Raw genomic sequence first — 26078 nt, 5'->3', positions numbered from 1 at the left:
CACAAGGTAGATTTTGGAGACAGAGATGTTCCCATAGGTTTCCTGAAGGGAGTTAACTGGAGGGTTAGCTGTTGGGTTTTTTGCTTTAATTTTGACTACTTTTTAAAAATGCTATTTAGAACCTTTGCACGAAAAGAGTTTCTGGAAAATTAGAATTTAACTTCTGATTATAGTTCAAACTGTCTAAAATACACAGTTTGTATAAAGAGCTGTGTACATATTTTTTCCCAGTACAGCAGAGAGGCAAGCAAACCAGTACAGAGTAGCTGTTCCTGAAGCCCTTGGGCATTTCTGGAGGATATGGAAAGGGTAACAGAAAGGTCAGAGGATTGTGGAAGCTGAGATTTCATTATGAATGGTAGAAAAAGTACAGATTGCACTTTCTTACTTCAAATCCACTTTTTCCAATCCATACTTGTGTGAAACAGAGATGGTGTTTAAAGAAAATTACTCAAATGGTTAAATCTTGCTGGGCTCAGATCCTGCCAAATGATTTTGATTAGAGTTCTTGGGCAGTAGGCCTGGTGAAAAGAAAATGAATATTTAACAAAAGCAAACCCAAAGGAAAACTTTTTTCTCAAAAAATACAGAGTTTTCAGCTTGAATCCTAGCATGTGAGGATGGTTTGAATATAATCACATGAGGGGGAGGACTTTGTGGTTTGACAACATATTTTCCAACAAGGCTTTGCTGAGCAGTTTCAGAGGTGCATCTCTGGCTGCAGCACCATTGTTCCCCCAAAACCTCCTGTTTTCAACTCAGTTGGCTGAACACAGAATCATAAACTGGAATGAAAATCACAAGACCCCATGAGACAGTGGGAAGATGAATGAGTTATGTACAGTTTATGCCAGCTGGACATATCTGTCAGAATAATACATTGCTTGTTGCTCAGGAGGAATAAGTGTGCGCTCTTCAGCAAGGCAGAATTTTAGTTAAGGTACGTTTCCAGCTGAGACCGGGTGCTCCAAGAAAGACTCTGAGGTAAGAGCCAGTGCCTCCTTTGGAGAGGGGTAGTGAGTGGAAATCTTGCTTATACCAATTTTTTCCTTGCAAGATACCAATTTGGTCTTCTAAGACCATCTATTTTTGCTTGCAGCTCCTGTGAGCAAGGTGGAAGTGCAATGCTTTGCACTGTGGTTGGGAAGCCTTTTCTCACGTTAGAGACACGAGGGCTGTGATTGTACGACAGGGCAGAATAGAAAGCTGTTGGCTTTTCCAGAGCTGTAAATGAAATTACATTAGCAGTTTTGTTTCAAGTTGGTCTGCGAATTCAAACAAGTCGAGATGTTGCTAACAGTCTCAGTGTGAGCGCTGGATGAACATGAGCATAAAATGTCATCTTCATACAGTTTTTCAGCTTTGGGAAAGGGGTTTTTTAATGAATTTTTGTTTCCCATTCACACACACACACAAAAAGCTGTGCATCTCTAGGCAGTCTCAGGTTTGAACATGTTTATCTGAAATACTGTAGAGTGGGATTTATTTTTCTAGTGGGAAATTAGTGTTCCTTTAGGGTGGAGAGCATCTTGATGCTTTTCCATGCAGATTTTCCTGATTCAACAGGAAACATATCCTTCTGACAACTGCTACTCCAACAGCATTGTTTCTCTTAAATGCAATGTAGTATGACACCATTCTAAAATGTGTTTATTGAAGGTATCAGGAGGTATTAATAATGCTTGCACCAAGACAACCTACTTAGATCATTGGCATGTAACTTCTAAACCAGGAAAGGGAATAGTAAAGGTAACAAGAGAGAAATATGATAGAAAGCTAAACTAGAATGAAAGGGCAGATAAAAAGAAAGGGGTGGAGAACATAAAAAATAAAAATATTTTTCTGTGCCTTTGTGCCTAACACTTTGCAAACCATGGAACCGCCCTGGTATTTCCTTATCTTTTGTCATCAAGGAGAGCTGGCCAAATTTTCCTTTTCTGTGGGAAACTTTTCTTGACAGGGTGATGGGTTTTTCTGGTGGTGTTTTTTTTTTTTCTTGTGTTCCAGGGGAATGGCATGCAGATGAAATTTTTACTTTATTGTAGATGCTTTCAAAACAATTTTTCAGGTAGAGTCCACAATTGTACAGATTAGTTCAATTGTATGTTTTATTTAGGATTCAGCTACAAACTTCCTTCTCTAGATTACTTAGAATCAAATTAGTTGTGTTTTCTATTTAAATTTAAGATATCTGATGATATATGAGAGGCTTTAATTTGATTTAAAATGAATTGGTTTTTTTTTCAAAGTACCTCTACTTCCAAATTTCATTCCTTCATTCTGATTACTTTCTCTTGATGTTCACCATCTGGTCTTTAGTATAGCCTTTATGCTTTTTATTGGTGCATCCTTTCTGTCTTCTAGCATTATATTTATTTTTTTAATAATTATTTTTTCATCTTAAATTCCGTCTGTGAATTTGTCTAGTATATGAGTCAAGAGTAATAATGGCATCTTGTCTGCTATGAGAAACTAATTATAAGGAAACTCCTCCGCTTTTCCATTCCTCATGAAAAATGAGGAAGGGCAAGTACACAAATACATGGAGTAAGTTATATAAAAGCTGCTGTTTGCTTTGCTTTACTACTGAACATCAGAAAATATAGACTTAAACTTGCTGATTGTGCAGCAATTAAGTCCAAAAATGCTTGTAAAAAATAGCCTCATAAATTTTGGTCAAGATCTGACTAATGAGCTGATAAGTATTTGACGTGATGAGGGAGTAATACTGAGTGATGTGGAGCATTGCTATTTCTTCTGAAGGTTTAAGTCACCTTTTTGAGGAGTAACAGAACACATTACAGCTAATGTGGTAGCTGTGGGCTCTGCCTTCAGTCCTGCTTCCATTGATGCCTTTTCCTGGTCTTAAAATCAAGAGTCATACACGGTTAGAAGGGGAAAAGGGATTTTACCTTGGTATTTATTTTAAGGATCCTTAGGTGCACTATGTCCAGGTCCAGCGCACCCCAATGCCCACTGCAATGCTGTGAAGATCTGGTATAACATTGTCTTACTAATCAGCATATCTATTAAAGATATCTATCGTGTCTATCAAAGATTCTCCAGTGAGAGGCTGGAGTGAGCCCCCCTCCCCAAGGAACCTTCCCCTGGATGTTCTATCTTGGTTTACAGAATGTGTTCTGGAGAGGACCTTGGGGTCTGGGGCACACCGATCCCTAGCTATGAAGCTTCTAAAATGTTTAGTCTCTCAGCATGACAAACAAGTCCAAGAATGTAGCCAAAATGCACTAAGAATACAGAAGTTGCAAAAAGGTATAACAGGGGTATAAAAGAAAAGGCAAAAAATCTTCATGGCATCGCCATGGCCCTCTCTTGTGGCTGATCTGGGTTATGGGATTTTGATTTGTCAGTGGCCTGTACATTCAGACGTACCAGGTGAGTGCATATGCAGCCCTGCTAAGAGTGAAGCTGCTGAAGTACTATTTGAGATCATTCACCAGGAAGCTGATTAGTCTGGTATTGCTTTTCTTAAGGCAAGGCACAAGGGGATATCTGTATTTTTCTGGAAAGGTGTTAATTTAAATGTGTAAACAAAACCTAAGAGGCATCATTACCTGATTTCTGGATGACTATGTTCAGCAAGTTGTTGGGAAATTCAGAAAGACAAGTATTTTAAGAGACTTCTTACTTGGAGTAATCCTTACATGAGTGGAAACTTTTGTTTTGCAATAGCAGTGGGTGTTTCTTGTGACTGAAGTTCAATATATATAAAACTGAAGAGGAAGAAAGTGAAAGTGGGTATGATCTCCCAAATTCATGCCCTGCATGCAATGTGCTCTCTTTTCTAAGGCAGTTTATAGGTTTAATGCAGGCTCAGGAGTACTTTGGATGGTAGGAATGAGGGCATGTTCCTCTTTATAGTAGTAGTTCTTCTTGTTCAATATTCTTCTTATGCTGCAAGTGAAAAAACTTCCCAAAACTGTTATTTTCCTTTTTCTTGTGGGAAGCAAGAAATTTACAGGAAAAGGGAAACACTGTACCCATCTTTGAAAAAGGTAGAAAGGAGGACCCTTGGAACTACTGACCCATCAGCCTCACATCTGGGCCTGTTTAGATCATGGAACAGCTCCTCCTAAAACCTCTGCTGAGGCACATGGAGAACAGGGAGGTGATTTGGGACAGCCAAGGGCAAGTCCTGCCTGACCAACCTATTGGCCTTCTGTTATGGAGTGACCGCATCAGTGGACAAGGGAAGGAATGCAGATGTCACTTATCTGGCCTTCTGTAAAGCCTTGATGCAGTCCCCCACAACACCCTCCTGTCTAAATTGGAGAGAGAGAGAGAGAGAGAGAGAGATTTGATGGGTGGATTATTTGATAGATAGGGAATTGGTTGGATGGTTGCACAGAGAGGGTAGTGGTCATAGTTAATGTCCAGAGGGAGATTACTGACAAGGAATGTCCTTTAGAGATTCTGGCTTGGACAAGTTCTGTTTACTATCTTCATCAATGACACAAAGAGATCGAGGGCACCCTCAGCACATTTTCAGATGACACCAAGCTGGCTGAGCAGGGCAGTTGACAAACCTAAAGGATGGGATGCCATTCGGGAGGACCTGGACGAGCTCAAGGAGTGGGCCCGTGGGAATCTCAGGAGGTTTAACAAGGACAAGTGCAAGGGCTGCACCTGGGTTGGGGCAACCCCCCAGTATCAATATAAGATACAGAGCAGCCCTGCCCAGAAGGACTTGGGGGTGCTGGTGGTTGAGACGCTGGACATGACCCAGCCATGGGCACTCACAGCCCAGAAAGCCAAACATGTCCTGGGCTGCACCCAAAGCAGCGTGGGCAGCAGGGCCAGGGAGGGGATTCTGCCCCTCTGCTCTGCTCTGGTGAGACCCCACCTGCAGTGCTGCATCCGGTTATAAGGATGTGGACCTGTTGGAGAGGGTTCAGGGAAGGGCCCTTCTCCTATGAAGACAGGCTGAGAGAGTTGGGGTTATTCAGCCTGGGAAGAGAAGGCTCTATGTTTCAATATTTAAAGGAAAATTATCAGAAGGATAAGGACAAACTTTTTAGAAGGGACTGTTGTGATTACTTCTTGTAATGGTTTTAAGTAAAAAGAGGATAAATTTAGATTAGATGAAAGGAAAAAATCCTTTACTGTGAGGGTGGTGAGGTACAGGAACAGCTTTTCCAGAGGGATAGTGGATGCCTCATCCCTGGGAACGTTCAAGGTCAGGGTGGATGGGGCTCTGAGCAACCTAATCTAGTTGAAGATATCACTGTTCAGTGCAGGCAGGTTGGACTAAGATTATCTGTAAGGTCCCTCCCAACCCAAACCATTCTATGATCCCATGTTACTAGTATGAGAAAAAAATCTTTTCACCTGGGAATTGACACAGCACTGTATTTCAAATGTGGCCATCAGATAAAGTGTTGCATTTCTTATGTGATGTATTTTAGTGAGATTTTGTCAGTGCTCAGAAAAATGCAATTTGGAAATTAGTAAATGTGTTTCCGTTGGCAACTGAAACTACTGAATTTTACATTACCTCAAACGCCTAAGCAGATGTTTCTTCAAGTTTGGGAACATGATGGCCACAGTAACTGGGATGAAAATTCTGTTTAAAAAACCTCCAAAAAAGTTATGATTTTTTTTTCTGGTTTTATGAATTTATGAAGCATTTTAGAGACCTGATTTTTAAATAGTTAAATTTAAGAAAAGTCTTGCTTCTTCTTATATAAGAAGTTTCTAATGTGTCAGATCTTGGAGTGCGTCGCAAAGAGTTCTTTACCATTGTTTCAGTTCTATACCTAAAGATAGTAGAGTGTGGTTAGTGAGAGTTTTAGTGGCCTTAGTGCTGAGGTTAATCAGCACTTGTAGGGTAGGGGTGCAGTCTTGACTTCAGTCCAGTTTTCTCATTGACTACACTGTAAACCAAGAAAAGGGAAAATTAGCAAATGTCAGGAGTAGAGCAAGACCTGATAGGAATGTACATGGAACTATAAATCACTGTTGGTACTCTTTTTGCTGTCTTACGGGAAAGAGGAATGTGGCCTGTATGGAAATACCCCTAGCAGACAATTAAGAAGAAAGGGTTGTGTGCTAGAAAGGAAGTATGGTTATGAATAGTTAGAGATGACATTGTTCTGTAGTTTTTCCATGCCTGATAGTGGGAGTATGTAATCTCAGCAGTGGTTTACTGATGTTTTGTGCCCCTCTGCTTGAAAACATATGGTATGTTTCAGCCTTAGCTCTGAATTTCCTTTAATTGTTTTCTGTTGCTGCCTAAACACTTTGAAATGTAGGGTGTGGGGAAAGAGGAGGTTGATGCAAACTCTTTGTGACATTTTTAGTAGCTGCTCAAGACATTGATCAGACAGAGTGAAACCCAGACACAGGGTTGAATTTGACAGGTTTTAGGATGGTGATGGTGAAGTGAAATGTGTCTAGGAGACATAAGAAGTGGGGAGAAAGTGTATGGATGCAGACCCCAAGAAATGGTGGTTCAGCTAATTGCCCTGGCCTCTTGTCAGGGGGACAGTAAGTGCTGTGCCTGCTGGTTGATCTATGAATCAAAAGCAGTATTTTGGGATGCTTTAAATGAGATCAATCTTCCAAACCAGTGCTTTTAGTGTGTTACTGGGGCGAGATGTCAAAATGCTAAGTAATTATTTAGTTTTTAAAAACCTTGTCAACTGACTATAAAGTAATATGATTGGCAGCAAGAACTTTCTAATATGGAAAATTTTCGTCCCTCCTCCTGCTCTAAACCAAAGCTCTGAAAAAGTATTACCCTTTTTGCCTGAGCTTGATGCCACTTAACAAAACACATAAATACGGTTGCCAAATGAGCTGCAAGAAATGTCCATTTATCATTCAATCAGCTGTAGTCTGTGGTATACTCTGTTGTTTGTATGCTATTTTTATTTCTGAAGTAACTGATGACTGTGTCTGTGTTTGTCAAGAACATTCCTTCCGAACTGGAAAAAAAAAGTCAACCATGTAGAAGAAGTACACACCTTAACTCATACTTGTGACATTCCTAATCTGATTTCTCCTGCCTTTGCCGAGGAAGTGAAGATTTGAGATTCCTTGCAGCACTCAGTGTTTGTGCTAAATCTTCATAAGGTAGACACTAGAGTACTTCCCCCCTTCCACCCCCCCCACCTCTGGCTTTTCGGATATTTATCAATGCAAGGTGTTTAAAACTCATGGCAGTTTTCAAAGAAAGTAGATGTTAATTGCAGCAGTGGTAACTTTTTCTGCAGTATCAGTGGTGGAGCTGTGCAGCCATGCTATTTACCCTTCTGTTTGGTACAAAATTGTCATACCACATCTCCTAACGCCTGTCTGAACACCTCCGCGCCCATGTGTCTGTGCTGAATCACCCTCCTCCAGTGAGGTATGTGAAAGAGCTATTAACAACAACACCAGCAACAAGTGCTGCCAAATGCAGGGTGCTGAACTGCTTCAGCTGGGGTGACCAAGCTGCTGTCTGCATGGCAGGAGGATGGGGAGGGGCGTGAGCAAGCCTGGCACTGGTGCAGGGGTTCAGGTGGGCTCCAAGACAGGTCATCTCCAAACCAACTTGTTGACCCAGGGTGCTGGGAAAGCTTCTTGACAGCACAGCATAAGCCCATGACAGGGCAGCAAAAATTAGATACAGTACTAGGGTGCTACTCCTGTTAAGAAACAAAAGATGCTTGGCTCTCGAAGGAAGCAAAGTTAAGAGGAACCTCCCAAATGCTCTCTTAGGAAGAATGAAGTACTAAATAATTGTCCAAAAACCAGGGGCCACATGAATTGCAGCTCTGAGGCTCTGTTTCAAGTCCTATGTACAAAGAAGCTGAATTTCACCTATATCAAGTTGTTAACCTGTGTGAGCAAAACAAAAAAACCTATATATACAAATAAAAAAAAGGGAATTGGTGGAGGAGGAAAGCAAGCTCTGCCAAAACTGTGTTTCAAGAGCAAGAGGTCTTTACTTCTTTTATTACTCATTAGGCTTCAGGGGAGTTTCACCTTTAAGTGGATTACTGTCATTCCAGTACTTGGCACTGGAGCATTTAGGACACTTTGCTTGCAGAGTCTGTTTTGTATAAACTGTTTGGGGTGTAAAGCATATCACTTGAATTTTATTTTTTTTTCCCCTTGACTTTGATTGGAATGCAGCTAGCTGGTGGGAAAGTTAAGGCTTGTCTAAAGAAGGAAATAGTCCAGGCTAGTTCTTCCATACTGGCTTTCCAAACTTATACTTTAATTACAATATGAATGCCTGTGAGTGGATGAGCTCTATTAACAAGGCTTGTCTGCCAGCCTGCTGTACTTTTGTCCTTCTCCATTCCAGATGGCCTTATTTGGTAGTGGTGACATCCCAAAAACACACCTGCAGTTTACAACCTGATATTCACTCTCTTATCAATAAAAGGCTCATTTGGTACCCATTGTTGCTGTGATATACGTCTGTAACGTCATAGGCAAGGTTATGCTGTTGCACGGTTAGAGATATCAGCCTGGGAGGCATTTTGAGTCATTGAAGACAGTTGGTCCTTTCTTGTGTTAAACACCTTAAAAGCTGTCAACTCAGAAGTCCTGTTTAAAAACCCCAACAGCCCACATTAATTTCCCCTGTATGTTTTCCTTCATCCAGTTACTCCCATTGTGAAGAAACTGTGGAGCTCAGTGCTGTGAGAGGTTGCAGGCAGTGAGGTGGGCTGAGCAGAGATGTCTTCTGCTGGCCATTACACCTGGTGGTGGGCAGTGCCAGGACCTGAATAACAAGTTTTGGGGAAGATCCCTCAGTATACACCTTGGTCTTACAGAGAATCATAACCAGCTGCAGTCACTGCAGATGGACTTGGGGTTTGGGAGACAGATGGACCTTTTTGTCCGAAACCAGGATGATTCTTTACTTAAGGCTGCTTTAAAATGGGGTTTCCATAATGGTCGCAATGGTGAAGGGGAATGCTCCTCCTCTTCCTGGCTGATCTACAGTTATTGATACTGGCAGCACCAAGGTAACGGCAAAGTTTGTGCACAAAGATTCATTCCTGCATTCTCACAGCAGGAACACCTGTTTTTCGAGAGGAAAGCTGGCAGTGAATCATTAAAGATTTAGTATCTGTAATCATGCATAGAGCTGGGGCAGGGAATCCCTGTGTCAAGGATCACAGTAATTTATTATTTTACCCAGTGTGGAAAAGCAATGAAGGGTGTGCGCAGAGGGGAGTGGCAAAGCAATTAACGCAGTTTCTGATCTTTGGCCAACACAGTGCTCTGTGCACTCTGTTATAGGTGGGATAATTTACTGAACAGAAGCCCTGAGGTCACCCTAAGTCAAATTATGTCTGCAGGATGATTGTTTTAATTACTATTTTTAGATTTGGGCCCAAAAAGGGAGGAAAAGAGCTGTTTAGGGATTCTATCCACTCCTCCTGCGTTTGGTTCAAGGTTGAAACTGTTGGCCTTCAGAGAAATACAGAGAGTTGTAGGAGCTGGGATCACAATCTACAGATGGGACGGGTGGGTAATTGGCACCGAACATCCTGACATTCAAGGCCAAGGTGGTAATGGGGAGTTCCTGGCTCCTAGGCCTGCGGTCAGACCACAGGGTTGGTGTTCAGCCCTATTCCCTCCTATCCTCTCACCCCTTCTGCCCCCACCTGCACCCGCAGCCAGGGCTAATAACCGAAACGTACCTCCAAGGAAGAGCAAGTCACCCAACTTGTTCAACGGGCTCCTGCTGTAGGTTTCTTTCCTTTTACCCCACCTCTGAGTATAAACAATGCGTAGCTGTGCAGTGATGCTGCTGCCAAATGCAGCTCTAAATTCTGCATTAGATTGATTTGAGCCAACTTGAGTGGATGGTATAATGCTGTGCATATGAAAAATATTTTCTACTTTAAAAAAATGCCAGTGTTTTTAATGGAAAATATCCTTACATAAGGGAATGACGGTGCCAATAAAAGAGGGTTTGTCATGAAGGCAGAGTTGGAGACACACTGTAAGCTTTCAAGATGACTAAATGTCTTGATAAATGTAGTACTAAGGAAAAATGCCTCTTAAATGTGACCTATTCAAATGATTTTCAGAATTCTGTAGCCAAAAAAAATGCATCAATCTCTCTTCTTAAAATGTCAAAAGTTTTTGTTGCTAGGCACTATAGGTACTTGGTACTTGGTTGTTTTTGTCTTTCTCTTTTTTTTTTTTTTCCTTTAATTTTTATTTATTTTTGGAAGCCTGGAAACTGAAAAAAAACCTTCTGGCACCAAATCATGGTCTGGATGATGATGTCGCACTTTAGTGCAAATACGTTTCATGGCCTTTCAAGCATAGGGTACTATCCCCTCCATACTCAGAAAATAACCCCTTAAAATCCTCCCCAAACCCACAAAAAACCCAAACACCCTCCTCCCCAACTCTCCCCTCCAAACCGGAGCTTGAATAGCAGTAGAAATAAGGGGTTTGACTGAAACAGCAGGTATTTGTTTCAGAATAGGAGACAACCTAGAGTACTGTCTTTTATTGGCTGATATACCCAGGAAAAACAGAAAAATACCATGTTAGTTAAATTGGTTTTTTTTCCCAGTTGCCAAGTGATTTGAAAGATGTGCCATAACTTGTATGCCTATGAGATTTCATTGTGTTTTGGTGCATATGCAGGGCTTCAGAGAAACAGTTAACTAGGGAGAAGACCAGGCTTACCACACAGCATGACTGACTGCGCCCTAAAGAAAGAAAATGTATTTACACACTTGTTTAAATTAATATTCCTGTCCCACCCAGATAATCATGATAATGAGAGATTTTTTTTTTTTTTAATAAAAGTGCAGCTCTGTTACACAAGCCAAATTTAGTGTGACATCGCGTTGCATGTAAGTAGCCAAAATAAGATGGTATCTATACTCTCTTATGGGGAGACCTCTTTTAATTAATTCTTACTTTAGAAACAGTAAAAATGCTTTTTCTGCTTTACACACTCTTATGTCCCATCTCAGCTTGGTGGCTTTGGGGTTTTTTCCTTCTTAATGTCAACCTTTTCTTGATCCTTTTTGAATCTTTTGTCTTTTCTCTTACTTTCCTGCTGCTCATGCCGATTTATTTTTTCTTGTTTAAAAGTGCTCTTTTTCCTCCTTTTTTTAGGTGTTGAGGAAGCTCTGTACTTCCCTACCACCACCAGCACCTCACCAGCACTTTTTCTTTCAAGTTCTTGCCAAGGTGACATATATTAGGAGCTGATCACAGGTGCAAGGCAGAACCACTGCCCACTGCCTCAATTTTTTTTTTTTTAAATTTTTTTTTTTAATTTGCTCTTTAATATTGTGATTTTTTTAAAGGACGGTGTCCGTATTCTTGTGTTTCCCCATAGTGGGACAGGCTTCTTTCTTCTTTGTGGACTGGAGTTTAGTGATAGGGCTGAGGAGCCCTGCAGCATCACCCCTGCTCTTCCCCTCACATTCATCTGCTCTGGCACAGCCTCCCAGCCCTTGGCCTAGGATCAGGAGCAGCACTGAGGACCAGCAAGTGAAGGACAGGAAAGACTCAGCTCTTTTCTTTCCTCATGTCCATGGGGTTGCAGGAGTGAGAGGCAGTCCTGCTCTGCTTGGATGCTGGAAGGAGGGTGTGAACCACAGCCTCATTTTCAATGTGGAGATGTCATCTCGGCTCCTTCAAAGCACTGGTTAGAGGGAAATGCTTTAACAACAAGCAGAGGGAGGGGTTTATGTCTAGTGATGCCCCATGGGGACCAGAAAGTCAGGTACATAGCTGAAAGTGTGCAGGATTGTTTGCTTTTTCCCTGAACAGCAGTATTTAAAAGGCTGCTTGTGGATGACCTGCTTCCCACTGGCAGCTCTGTCTCTCCCACATTATGACTTTGCAGAGCTTTTGGGTGTGGTTCACTTTGAAGTTTGAGGCAAAAATGGAATACTGAAGGGTAATAGCTCTATCTAGTCAGGGTTCTATGTTGTGCATTTAAAAAAAGTCTGTACAGCATGTGGAAAACTCAAGCCATGCTGGGAACATTTGAAATGCTCTGCTGTTCCATCATGCACATCATTTGGGGGAAAAAACCAGCCCTACCCACAGTTTCATTCCAACCTCCCCGCTCCCTCTCACCAAGACACTTAGAAGTAGTAATAGCATACCAGAAATGAATTACACTTGAATTTTGTGGTTTAGACTTCAGGCTTTATTTTTGTTGTGTTTTAAAACCTGTAATTCTATGATGCTAATTCCAACTTCAGATGCTCAGGGAAATGCAGTGATTGAGTTCTGTTAATAATACAAACAAAAATTAACTAAGTGATTTTGTCCCTGTTAGTTCAAGAGCATCCTCTAATAATGGTCAGAACCTTATGTTTTCTGCAAAAATGTATTTGATCTGCCTGACAATGGATCCTTGCTTTTGAAATGGGCAGCTCTTCACTCCCCTTCTGGCTTTGCTTCTCTTGTGCTGATAGGTGGCACTAGTATTGCCTCTCATGATCCATTTTATTGGTATAATGGAATAAAATTCTCCAGTTTTCATTGTCTTAAGTCCCTCATCTCCCCTTATCATCATAATCCTTCTTCTCTGCTAATTTGAATTTTTCTTAAATTTAAATGGCCTGCTCCTTTTTCCAGAGATTGGGAACCCCTTGGTGGCAGAGGAGGGTGGTGGATGAACCTTTTTCTCTTAAGCACATCTCATCAGTGACTTTTGTCACCCTAGAGATAGGTATGGTGCATTGTGCTTCTCCAGGATTTTGAGGTCTGGATGTTTAAATAGAACTGTTTTTGTGAAGTGTGATGAGATTCAGATTACAATATGTCCTTTGAAGCTGCAGTGGCAGAGACCATTAGTCTTGCTAAAGTACAGTTGCATTGGTAAAAGGAATAGTGTCATGGTTTCTATATTTGAGTGCATTAATCACTGAAAAATGTTCCCATTCGCACTTCTAATGATAAATTTAATTGCAAGGTTGAGAACTTGTAATTTTTTTTTCTTCTTATTTCTGTGGTGCTATTTAAAATTCATCTTCCCATTCATTATTCTGATAGAGTTTAAAATGGCTGCTAGCTATTTTGGGACCTGTGGCTTTGCTGATTAACGAAGATGATTAGGAATGGTCAAGAATAACTTGGCAAGGACAGTGTTTAGAAGTGCTGATTTGTTTAAATGATACCTTTTTGTGTCAATATCCAAACCTGATAAATAGCCTATTGGATGTGTCACCTCTTGGTGCTGTGAGGGTCATTTCTAGGCCCTGAATGCAGAACAGCTGGTGTTGAGGCAGTAACCTGTGAGATGGCAGGTATGATCAAACTTCTGGCTTGGGAGCTGAAGGAAGGGAGATTTTGAACCATGTTTTATCCTGCATGTGAGTGCCATGACTAACGGTGTTCTGCCTCCATGTTATCTCTCCCTGCCTCTGACCCCATTCCTGACAGTCTTGACTCCTGTCAACTGTGGTGTTCTCAGGGGCTGTAAGTGCTGTTTATCAGGAGGTTGATGCTTGATAGGTTTAATTGCTGAAACACCTTCAAAAGTAATTCTCTCCTATGCCAACAGTTTTGTGGTTGTGCAGCCAAGCAACCACTGATGAGCAACTCCTCTGCTTTGTTTTTGTTGCTCTCAGGGTGTAGACGACATCTATTTTTCTAAATCTGACTCTTCTTCCTTGTTTACGTGCACAATGTGCTCATTTGCAGCACTGTGGTTGACATAACCCATTGGTTTGGGAGCTTGCTCTGAGCTGTGGTGACTGGTCAGACCGATCAGACCACGTTGCCTTCACTGCTGCTGGTGTCTCTCCAATTCATTACCTTGGAGTTACTCATTCTTTCTGCTCTGCTGCTTTCTTCTTGTGCCTTACTTGCCAGTTTATTAGACTCCCTAGCCCCCTGAACACTGACCTGATTGGTGTTTAGCAAGTAGTTCCTCTTCTTGCAACGAGACTGTAGCCTGTGGCTTCTTCCATGCAGAGGAAATGATGCCTTTTCAAGTCCTTGCTGTTTTGGTACTAATGTGACACTCAAATATTAATTGAATAAAGTTGACACATCTAGCCATCTTTCCCCATGTTGCATGGAAAGAAAAAAGGGGCATTACATGGAAAGGAAAAATAAGTGCCCCTTCTGAGGCTTCATCTCACAGCATGAAGCTCTTTGCTGGCCAAATGTGCAGGCAGCCTCGGGGCACTGCAGGGGCCAGTGCCCGGGCATAGGTGAGGTTGGTCCTCCATCCTTCCAGCTCCCTCCTCTCATCTGCCACCACATTGTGTCCCCCATGTTTGCCATCATGTTGCACCCCCTGCAGCAGGGTGCCCCAACCATGGCACCTCTCATCAGGCCTTCGGGCATAACCTTCATGGTGTAAGACACCTGGGATCTTTCAGATGTGGTAATGCAGAGCCCACAGCCTGCATGGGGAATACCTTGCTCAAATATTTTCCTTGAATTAAGCCATGTTTACAGACTGATAAGGAATACTAGAATCCCAGGGACCTTCGAAACAGAAGGTTGTGGGGATTCTTGGGTTTGTTTTACTTTCTATATTAGAAGCAGCTGTTATTTTCTTTGTAGATTTTTTTTTTTTAATTAATTTTAAATGAACGAATATCTGTTACATCCTGTGATTATATGTAAAAAAAAAAAAGTTTAAAGCATATTAAATTGCTGAAGCAGAGCTTTCCCTTGCTGTGAAACTGATACCAGCACCTTGACTTACAAACTCTTAATGACAGGGCTGTGTGTAGCTTATGAATTAAGTAACTTCGTGTACCTTTTCCTTTGGCTCCCAGCTGAAGGAAGCAAGTGCACAAGAGGGCACATTCTTTTGTTGTTGATAGCATTCCGCCTTAACGAGAAGGAATTTCTTGCCTATTGCCCACTGTTTATGAAGTGGAAAGAGATCACAGGTTGTATAATCTCTCTATATATCATTAGATTTATTCTTTTTTAACATTTCTCTCATGGGTCAGTCGATCCTGCAGCAGGTGCAGTGAGTGGGTGCTGCACCTATATTTTGTTACAGATTGGTGTGAAGTTGGGGAGGTGGGGGTGTGGATGTGGGAAGGGGAGGAACTCGAAGGAGAGAAACCCCCCCAAGTGAGGCAGCAGCAGCTCTGAATACAGTTTGGTTTCTGTCTCTCCAGAGCTTTTCTCAGCAACCAAACCCAGACTCCAGGTGCAGTATTCCCTCATCAGTCTGTGAGCATAGAAACGGAGCGTCCCTCCTCTTCTTCCCCCACTGCCAAGAGTTTCTGGGTGGTGAATGTCAGTAGCTGGAGTTATTTTTAAAGGCAAGAGGTGAGGCTTGTCGTGCAAAGCTAGGAAGAGGGCGTTTGTTTGCTGAGCAGAGCTGACATCAAAGTAGAGATTGCTGCCTACTGGCTCACTGCTGCCTTATGCCAGGTAATCTTTAACATACCCCTCAGTCCCTGAGATCGCAGCCCAGCCTGCCTGTGTGCATGAGAAACGAGCAGCGTTTATGATCCAGAAGATTGCTTTTTCAGTATTATTTACGTGAGCTGGACTTTGACATTTAAAGGCTCGCACTAATCATCTTGCAAAACCTGCTTAGTGCTCTTAACTGAGCAACTGCTTTCTACTTCTCTTTGCAGGATAATATAAATGTTTTTCTGAAAGCGTGTGAGAACATTGGACTGAAAGAAGCTCAGCTTTTTCACCCAGGAGATCTTCAGGATTTGTCCAATCGAGTTACAGTCAAGTGAGTTTTGTGGTTTTGTTTTCTTCTTTTCCTTCTGCCTCTAAGCTCTTTCACAGTCTATTTTTTTTTTTTTAATGTTTGCCTATGGAAAATTCTTCTTTTAATCTGGTACGAGCAGTTCTGAATACTGTGGGGAGGGTTTAAGCCTTGTTAAAGCTAGTATATAAGACTTGCAGAAATGTAATTAAAAAATGAAGTATTATTATAATAATACTTGCCTTACAAGCAAACTAATTGTTAATGAATATTTACAACATTTAATATGAGATGGAAACTGTTCAGCTTATTTTAGACTTAGAGAAAAATTGTTAGATGATATCAAAAGCATCACTTCTCTATGATTTCTGATTACCAATGTAAATCTGAAAGGCTGTTGTGGTACTTCTGATACTTACCCAAATGGATTTGAGGCTTAGGTACTGTGTTCCTTAAGGACTGCTGGTTTTGCCACTCCAAATATTAATCAGATGTTTGTCTCTGAGTGCCCATCCCCTGTCAAGGGGGGTGTGCGTGTGTGGAAATTAAGTACTGAATTGCACAAAGGGTAATTGGCATGTTTACGGAGGTGGGAGTTTTCCTGTGAAATAGAAGTAGCTTGGTTATGAAATATAATTAGTGAATTTTCATATTTCAGGACTGCTGTGTCTCCTAATAAGAATTTTATTACCAGTTTTCTGAGAGATTAAGGTGAAACTTCACTATATACACAGATGTTTTAAAATAAATGAGCCAAGGCAAAAATCATCCAAGGGCATCTTGATTTGTTACAGTATGAACTGTTTTTATTATATTGGACAAAAGGTGAATTTACTGTCTCCAAAAAAAAAAAAAAAAAAAAAAAATCTTTTGTGGGTTTTCCTGGAAACCAGTCGAGTTGAATGTGAAGGATTGATTCCTGTCTTAAATTACCAGTTTTATCAAAGAGGAACAGGCAGTAATAACTCTGTAAATACAAGGAAAAAAAGCCCTGTGAAATGACATGTAACTGCTTTAATTAGAAAGAAATCTCTTGTAGGTGGATCAGGTGGTAGCCTGTTGACATGCTCTCTGCCTGGTTTCAGAATGAAAGTTCATACTGTTTTGAGGTCTGATACGTGAGATGGCAATGTATTTTCCAGTCTTTGACTCATACCCGAAACGTAATTTCTCACTAATCTGGTGTTTAGGGACTTGGCACCCTTCCAGGATGTTGGTATTCTCTCTGCTGGTTCCTAAGTCATGCCAAAAGCCCGAGGGTTGGTAACCTCTGCCGTGCTTAAATTATCCACAGAGCCCTAGCAAAAGTTATTTTGGTGGAGGTTTGCTCCAAGGGTATGGCTGGGAAGGGTTGGAGGTGGTCAGGAGCTGGTGTTCAACGGCGTCAGTAGCGACAAGCTGGAGCCCCAGGGAGGTCGAGATAGCAAACTGTTGTGCAAGGTATGTTGTCCAACTCGTCCCGACGTTAAACCACGGCACCCAAGTGAGGTCAGCCATGAAATTCATCCAGTGGATCTGTAACCGAGGCTTTTTTGGGTCCTTTCAGAACCGCCAGTTCCCTTCCCGGCTCCATGAGCAGAGAGTAAGGCTGGAATTTGAAGTTGTCACGAGGCAACAGGGGTTTTACATCATACCTTCTCAGCAATGGTTTAATTAGTGTTTTTCAAAAAAGCAGATTTAACTGTTGAGTACTTCTTATGGACAGCAATGCAGGGGGTCTGGGCTAGGGTCAAAAGAGCTGCCAGCCATACAACTGTGTTCTTGTGATTTGTTTCAGTATGAGTTTCCTTCTCCACACATTATATATCATATGACAGTCCCACAGTGTGTTTTAAATGCTTACAGAGTAATTCAAAACTTCTCTATCTGAGCACGCTGTAAAGTGGTGTCCTAACTATATGAGCCCTTTTGATGTATTTAGGAGGTTGGAGAGGGATGGGAGGGAAATTTTATTCCAAGAAACGAAGGAAATAAGTTACATGAAGATAACTCTCTCTATTGAGAAGTTAATGATAGAAATAATTTGATTACCCAGAGGACAAACTATTCTTCAGAGGATTTTCAGAGAGATTTATATGTGTGTCAGGAGAGAAATGCTGTCTGATCTGGAATTTTATCTGATGTGTTTTTTTGTTATTTAATAGAAATACATAATTTCATACATTCAAGATGAATTACCAATGTCTTCAAAACTTTTAGGATGCCAGTTCCCAGAAAAGGGGTACTATTTGATGTCTTGCTTTTTTGTTATCCTCTGCTAACTCTAGTTTCATAATTAGTAGTAAATAATATCTTGTCACAAAAAAGGAAAACATTTTATCTACTGACCAATTTAAAACATTTCATTTAACTTTTGGATTTCTAACATTCCTAAGCAAATTCATTTTGCTGCTATATCACCTGAGGCTAATTGCCCACATCTTAAAGCACCTGTGATATGTTGTATGGGATAACACTAACGTGTGCCTCAAGCAGTGTGTATTTTGACACCGCAAGAGGACTGCTCTGTTCTGCTGTTGCACCACTCTTAGCACATGTTTTTTTACATACCCAAAATAGATTAAATAAACTGGTGCTTAGAAAAGTCAGTTTAACAGGCTGGGATGGCAGAGAATAGGGTGCTGGTAGGACACATGCATGGACTGTCAGGCATGACAAAGGTGCTTGATTTGCCTTGGATATGGAAAATTGATCAGAGGAAGGTACCATTAAAAGGGTGGGTCTGCTTCTGCTGCTAAGGAGGACACGAGAGTTGTCATCTTATGTAAGAGCAAAACCAGTCTTTCACACTATCTGGGAGGTTGCATCTCTGTCCCTCTCACACTTGTTTAATTGATCTGACTCCTCTGGTGCTGGGAAGGTCCTCAGGAGGCACACTTACCTTTTGAGGTGGATGAGCTCTGTGAAGTTGTGTTCTATGTGCCTCTCCTGTCTCTGCTGCCTGGCAGTTATGTGTGGTATCCCCTTTTTACCTTGTGGGATGTCATATGCCCTCGGGCTTTTGGCATCTTGGACTGCCATCCTGTCCCGCCTGGGCAGGCTCCCTTCCCAGCAGGAAAAGTTATTTTCTCCATGTGCTTTATTTCTGAGCGTACTTGCTGCCTTTCACCGTACCTTTGCTGATAGCACTCTGTCTAATCAACACCACCGCAAAGCCATTCAGAGATACCAAACTCTGTATGTGGTGCAGTGTTCTTGTGCCACCTGAGTTAAGGTAAAGACCCTCTGTTCCTCATGAACAGAATCTGTTCTGAGAAAATAATTTTTCTATCTGGTGAGGAGGCTGCAACTTTCACTTGTATTTTGTTTTCTCTTGCAACTGAGATGATGCACAGGCATGATGTGAAACCCTCCTCAATAATTACTAGAAGTAATCTGGGACAGGAGACTCAAGAATCCTCTCACATACCCAGACTTTTAGTTCCAAGTGATTATGTGATTATTTTTTTTTGCAAAGGAAAAGCTCCTTAAAATTTTATTGTTTAGAAGTTTGTGTGAAAAAGGCTGGCTAAAATTACTGGTTGCTGCTCTAAGCCTTGCAAACTTTATGCTTTGCCAGATCAGCAAGATTAGTAGTTGGGTGGTGTGGAAAAATGGTCCTGGCATGGATGGTTTCTTTTCTGCCAGTGAAAATGGGAGTGTGGATTAAAGTCTGAGATTTATAGTTCAGTCTTTCTGTAAATCTGCAGAAGTTATTGCTTAGTGGTATAGTACAGCAATATGTCATGTGTTCCAAGAAGAATCATCCAGATGGACTTATTCCTCACATACCCAGTCATATGCATATCATCTTATTCAGTGGCTAGTTATTTGTGTAAATGAATTTGTCCCTCTTCAGTTCTTTCAGTATATTTGATTTTTTCGGCCTACAATTTTATTATTTCTAATTGGAGACGCTGTTTTAAAATCCAGCAGTTAGTGAAGGTTTTGTAATTTATTTATACTAATGCAAGATTATCTTAGTACTTCATTTGATTCTTTTTTGGTTCTGTCAAAGTAAGAATGTAATACAAGCTTAGTGACTCTCAGTTGTCAGCATGGTTACTATTTAAAAATGTTAAGCACTTCCTTACCCAGCTCTTTAGGGGTGACACACCCAGTTGTTCCCAGCTGTGGAAGGGCTCTTAATAAAATCATACCATGGAGTTAAAAGGGAGAGTTCACATAGGCAGACACCAAACTTCAATTCTGATGGAGTTTGTTATCCCAGTTATGCATTTTAAAGGAGGCAGCCTGAACACTCAGACTGAGCGTGTAAACTCAAATTTATCTTTGAAGCAAATTAATTCTTCTACATGAAAATATTTATAAGTCTGTAAAATGAGGTATCCAGTTAAAGAATCTCATTAAATTCTAATAATAAATCCAAACAATGGTGGCTTAATAGATTAAAATATTAAACTAAGGAGAAAAAAATAAAATTCACTGCAATATCCTAAATAGCAAACTGTTTTTAAAGCTACCACAGCCCCTGAGTTCTGATGTTGAAGTTTTACCATACTGATGTCATTTTTCACTAATAGAGCAAATTAAAATACTTGGCTTCTGTTAATATTATTACTACATTGTTATATTTAGAGTATGTCCTGAATTAAACTCAAAAACTGAGGCCCCACCTGGAGCACTGTGTCCAGCTCTGAGGCACCCACCATAGGAAGGATGTGGACCTGCTGGAGTGACTCCAGAGGAGGGCCATGAAGATGAACAGGGAGCACCTCTCGTATGAAGACAGGCTGAGAGAGCTGGGGTTGTTCAGCCTGGAGAAGAGAAGGCTCCAAGGAGACCTTCCAGCACCTAAAAAAGGCCTAAAGGAAAGATGATGTCACAAAGATGCATAGAATAAGACAAAGGGTAATGGTTTTAAACAGAAAGAGGGTGGGTTTCGTTTTAGATATTGTGAGGAAATTCTTTACTGTGAGGTTGGTGTGGCACTGGACTAGATTCTCCAGTGAAGCTGTGGATGCTCCATCCCTGTAAGTGTTTGAGGACGGGTTGGATGGGGCTTTGAGCAACCTGGTCTGTGTGGAAGGTGTCCCTGCCCATGGCAGAAGGGTTGGAACTAGATGATCTTTAAGGTCCCTTCCAACCCAAACTATTCTGTGATTATTTCCCAAGATAGCTGAAAGTATCTCATCACCTTGCAGAACTTGGTATTTGGATATGACCTTCATCTTTTTGCTGGCCTGCACTTTTTCTACATATTCATTATCAATCTTGTAATGTGTTAGTTGTATAAAGCAAACAGAAAACACTGTTGGAGAAGTTTTTCTGAAGTGGGTCTGAGTGCATACCTGAGATGAAATAACAGAGCTCTGATTTTGGCCCTGACATTTCAAAATTTTGGGTAGTTTTTAACTTAATCTATTTAATGTTTCTTTAGCATAGTCTTTTTTTATTATTTTCTAAAGCAAAAAGCAGTCCTGGACAACTTAAAATGCCATGCTTTCTGTAACATAAAGCTCTATATAACTAAAGCCAACTGGAGAGAAGTAGCAACTGTTATATGTTGTATTCATCCTTGTGTTCCTGCATTTCAGATGAGCTTTTGAGACAGGCTCTCTATTTCAGTTCAGAGATAACACTTTCTGAATTTAAAATACCACCAAAAACAGTTGTTCAGAGAATAGATGCTCTCAAAATAAAGCCTGAGAAAGTTAAATAGTTGCTGTGTGATATGGCTGTAAACACATATTCTGCACCTGTTTTTCCATTTGGATCAGGGTATATTTCATGTGGTGTTCTTCTGATTATGTAAGAGTGAACTGTTACACCAACCTTAAGTATTTTAAGCATATGTATAGAATCACTACCTTGCATATCACAATTCTTGTCTCTTATTAAGAAACCATCTCCTTTTAGGGGTTGTAGGAAGGGAAGCCTTCTAGGAGTGACTTAAGCCAAACAGAGTGCCCTGTAATACCTGTCTTCTTTATCCTGTAATTTAAGTTACAGTACTGCCAGTGCTTCCTTTCAGTGATGAAAAATTGCCTCATTTGGCCTTTTGGATGCAGCCACTAACTGTGCAGGTCTAATATGATTCCTAAAAATAAGAGTGAAACAGTAGCAGATAGCTGCAAGCAGGTGTAACTTCTTCCAGTGCCAAGTTTAGTCCCTTAGAAAATTACTGGTTTTGTGGTAGGAAGTAACTGCATGCTATTTCATTATATAGTAGATACAGATACATAGTATAGATATATAGTGAATCAGAAAATATTCTTTTTTAACAGTAGCTGATGTTTCTTATGACTTGAATATTCTTCCTGTCTAGTCCTGGGGAATATGCTGCATTTCCTGATTCCACTTGTGTTTCCTGCTCAGGGTGCTTTCTTTTGCAGAGTAAACAAAGGCAAAGTGAAATTTCTGTTCTATGGGATGAGTGTTAACACTGTTGGGCAGACCACTGAAGAAAGCAATCTACATAGAAATTCCTGAAAAAATTATCTTTTTGAGTGGAAAACTGTTGTCAGGGCTCTTTGAAATTTGTTTTTTGGAGAGCTTTAATTGTAAAAGCAATACCACATCTCAGTCTTTGGAGGAATTTTTTAGGTTTGCTTTACTAGTATCACTCAACTCTTTAAATTGTTTGGCAACTGGGCTACCTTAAAGCTTGAGGTGTGATGATGAGACACTCTTTTGGGACTTGTATCCTGTTTTGTCCTTCAGGAACAACTGTCGTATTTTGTTCAAAGGAGACAAAGTCAAATATCCTGAAAATTTTTACTTAAAAAAAACCAAAACAAACCAAAAAGCCCCAAACAAATAAAAGAACAAACAAACAAAACCCCAAAAAATCAAAACAAAAAGACAACAATGAAAGAGAGAGAATGCAGGTCAATTTTCGGACAAGTAGTTCAGAACTGGTGTTTACTGTCGATAATTCTGAATTCATGGTCTACTTCCATATTTAATATATTTGCCTACTTACTATATCATCTTAAAATCTTTTTTTGCTCAAGAATTTAATGCTTATAATAAGAAGGTATGATGGAGCTGAACCTGAATTTGCTGTCCTGATTTTTCCAAGAAATATGCATTTTAATGTGTTAAAAACTTATTTTCTAATTTGAGCTCAAAATAAAAAAAACCCAAAGAACTCAAACACACAACATGGAACCACCCTTTCCTGCCTTTTTATTTTGTGTAGAATAGAAAGTTGTGAGTTGGATGAAAGCCAAATGCTTCAGTGCACGAAGTATGAAAATGACTGGACTTAAACTTGTACCTGTGTAAATTCTCTTGCTTACACCTATGTGACTGAAGAGTCAATCATCCCAAAGGCTTCAGCATTTTAGAAACTATCTTTGAATTCAAGCTGAGATGAAACAAATAAGAGACAGCTCTTTGTGAGTCTTGAAAACTGAAATGGAAACCATTTAACCAAAATTTAATTAGGACAATGGATAAGGCTTTTTCCCCATTTATATTCAGGGAAATAATATTTTTTACACATGTGGTTGTAACAGGCCTTTATTGTGGTAACTAAGTTTCCTAGTGACAGTTCCCTTGAAATGGAAAAGTGCAGCACCCTCACTTCAGATTGACTCTAGAAATGTTTCTACAACTTAGTAAGTGTGTAAATTCTTTTTTTGCCATGGGCATTGCCAAAGAAATGTATTTGCTTCCTGGGTATAGCCATATTCTAAATATCAAAATTGCTGTATTTATTTTTTTTATGATATAACTAATTTCAAGATCAGTCATTTCACGTGTTTTATTTTTATTAGCATTTAGGACAATTATGAAGAGATAAAGGAAAAAAATGGTTTTTTCAGTCTTGTGAACTGATGTGCTTAAGTGTAAAATATTTGTGCTCATGTCTCTAATCTGCATAAACTGAAAATAATTCCAGTAAAAACATTGTAGGCAATAAAATATGTTCCAGACTTTGGACTATACCTGCTCGAAATTTACCTCCAACTCTTCAGTGTAAATTCTATAAAGTGTTGGGTGTGGTGCTATTTAATACGTCTGCTTTGTTTTCTGGTCATTATGAATAATATTTGAGATAGACCACTTTTGCTGTTGAGTAATTTAACAGTTAATAATTTACACTTCCTTTATGAGATTATACTTTTGATAGTGTTTGCTTTTACTATTCACCTATTTTGTGAAGATGATTCTGCTGTAAGAATGAAGAACTCTGGAGTTCTGTACCTCTACCTACAAGTGTACAGGAGGAGTTTGAACAATTTGGAAAAACAATACATTTAGCATGTGTTAGTTGTATCAGGAGCAATTCATGTATTTGTAGTGACACAGATCCATAGCCTTATATTGGAATTCAGATAGTTCTGCTACAGAAGTGAATGATTTGCTGAAGAAGTTTGCAGTAGCTTTCTGCTGAATGGTGTTGCTTTGTTCCAAGTCCTCATTTTTTTATCCTGTTACATTTTAAAAGTATCTGTGGAATAACTTGTTTTCTGTTGGGGACGGTGCGCTACAAAACCATTATTACTGAAAGCTTTTACAATGCTTTTCCAATGTTTGTGTTAAGAGAAGTGTCTCTAACGTTTTAGGATTCCCATGGGAATCCATCTAATTCTTAAATACTTGCGTTCATTTTAACCCCCTAACTTCCCAGGGTTAAATGCAGTTTATAAAAAAATGTATGAGAGTGAGGACAACGTTTTTGATGAGTAGCACTGAGTACCATACAAAAGAAGGTAAAGAGAAAGCCTGCATTTTTTGGTGGTGGTTCTTTATTCCTCCATACAAAAAAATGTTTGTGTCTGATGTTGGAAGTTGAAGGACTTAGAATAAGCGCGTATTAGCTAATATCAATTACACAGAAACATGTATGCCAGTTCACTATTCTAAATTGTATTTTACTGCTAAATTGCTAAAGTTCAGTTAGTTTTTCTGCAGACAACTCAACAGGAAGAGCTTCTATATTTAAATAGTGGGGGAAGCTGAGTTCTTGAAGTTTTCCATGGATACAGGAGTTTGCCAGCTAACCATACTCTGTAAATAGAGAAAGTAAAGCTGAACAGTGTATTGACAGTTTTTGATCCTACTTCATAACAAAACCCTAGTTTTGGCCATTTTTATTCCTGAGCTTTCAGAGATTTCAGTTCTAATTATTATTACTGCTTAATTGGAACACTTATTGTATCCTTTAAAGTGGCATTAATACCTTTTTTTTTGCTGTGAATGCTACAGACTGCAATTGGCAATGAAGTAACAATTTCAAATATTCTTATAAACTGCATTTCCAGAGGATTTCAGGGTTGTTTTCATGTCGTCACTGAAACCAATTAAATAAAATAATGTCTCACCACATGGTTAGATGATAAGAAGGGGTGGAGGGTTGGAAATAAAGAGACCTATGTAGCAGCCAATCTTAACCACACAAAGGCATGTTTCTTTTAAATGATAGAGATCTGTTGTTTTAAGAAACAAAAGGAAAAACCCCCACAACAACAAAAGAATACCCATTTGGAGAACTGTTCTCCAGACTGAACAAGCTGGGTGATCAAGCTCAGGATCTCCAGCCCTGACCATCCTGGTGATCTCCACTCAGTTTGCTCCAGTTTATCAATGTCTTTCCTGTACCGTGAGACACCAAACTGGAGACAGCAGCATTACAGAGGTGGCAGAATAAGTGCTGAGGAAGGGGGGAGCAATGAGGTCTGTCAGCCTTCTGGCCACGCTCCATTTTGCATGGCCATGCACTATTTCATACAGCCCTGAGTGCTGTAGGCCAGTGTTACCAGAACTGGCTCCTGGCTGAGGTTTGGCCCGGCAGGACTGCCAGGCCCACTTCCCCACCCCACTCTGCAGCTACAGGAATTAGGGCCATCCAGGGGGCAGGACTTGAACTTTGTGCTTATTGAATGTCATATGAGGTTCCTGCAGAGCCAGTCCTCCCGACAGCCCTGCCTTCCAGCGTATGTATCCCCTCCCTACAATTCCATCTGCCTGGGGAGGGAGAGTAGTATCAGAACCTGACTCAGAAAAGAAAATTTTGAAAGCTGCTGCAGCTGGTTTCTAGGACTAGAGTAAGAAGGTTGACTAATGCTGATGATATTTTCTCTTTCCTTTCCCTTCTAGAAAAAATGTCCTGCAAATGTAAATACGCACACACCTTTGAACCCAGTATGTACAGATATGCATCAACTGACGTGGATTCCAGTGCGTTATATGATAAAATATTTAACTGGGGCGGGGAAAGGGAGTCCAAGTTCAAAATACTTCTGCTCTTGCAAAGGCTATTAAATTACAGACAGCCACTTGTTCCCTTTGAATAACCACTGAAATATGCTTGTCAGATTTATGATGCAGTAATGTATTCTTTTTAACTCTGTGACCTGATGTTGTAAGATGCCCTCAACTGTGATAATTTTCGGGGGTGAGTGATGTACTGGGTAAAACACTAGCTAAAAATGCCTGAGTTAACAGAAGGCACAGTTTATTTATGTGTGGT

The 26078-nt window shown here is 40.3% G+C and overlaps 1 protein-coding gene across 10 annotated transcripts in view; it reads left to right on the top strand.

The window, feature by feature from the left end:
- Window positions 1–26078, top strand: part of LMO7 (LIM domain 7) — a 131853-nt gene that overhangs the window by 41906 nt on the left and 63869 nt on the right. For 9 of the 10 annotated variants that reach the window (XM_069008878.1, XM_069008894.1, XM_069008888.1 and 6 more), the window contains exon 4: window positions 15573–15679. In XM_069008878.1, the coding sequence (XP_068864979.1) occupies window positions 15573–15679 (107 nt within the window). Of the gene's footprint in view, window positions 1–15286; window positions 15364–15572; window positions 15680–26078 lie in introns of those variants that run through there. The other variant, XM_069008901.1, reaches the window with a different exon arrangement.

Source organism: Aphelocoma coerulescens, chromosome 1 (assembly GCF_041296385.1).
Source record: "Aphelocoma coerulescens isolate FSJ_1873_10779 chromosome 1, UR_Acoe_1.0, whole genome shotgun sequence".
Classification (NCBI taxonomy): domain Eukaryota; kingdom Metazoa; phylum Chordata; class Aves; order Passeriformes; family Corvidae; genus Aphelocoma; species Aphelocoma coerulescens.
This window is presented reverse-complemented; position numbering and strand designations above follow the sequence as displayed.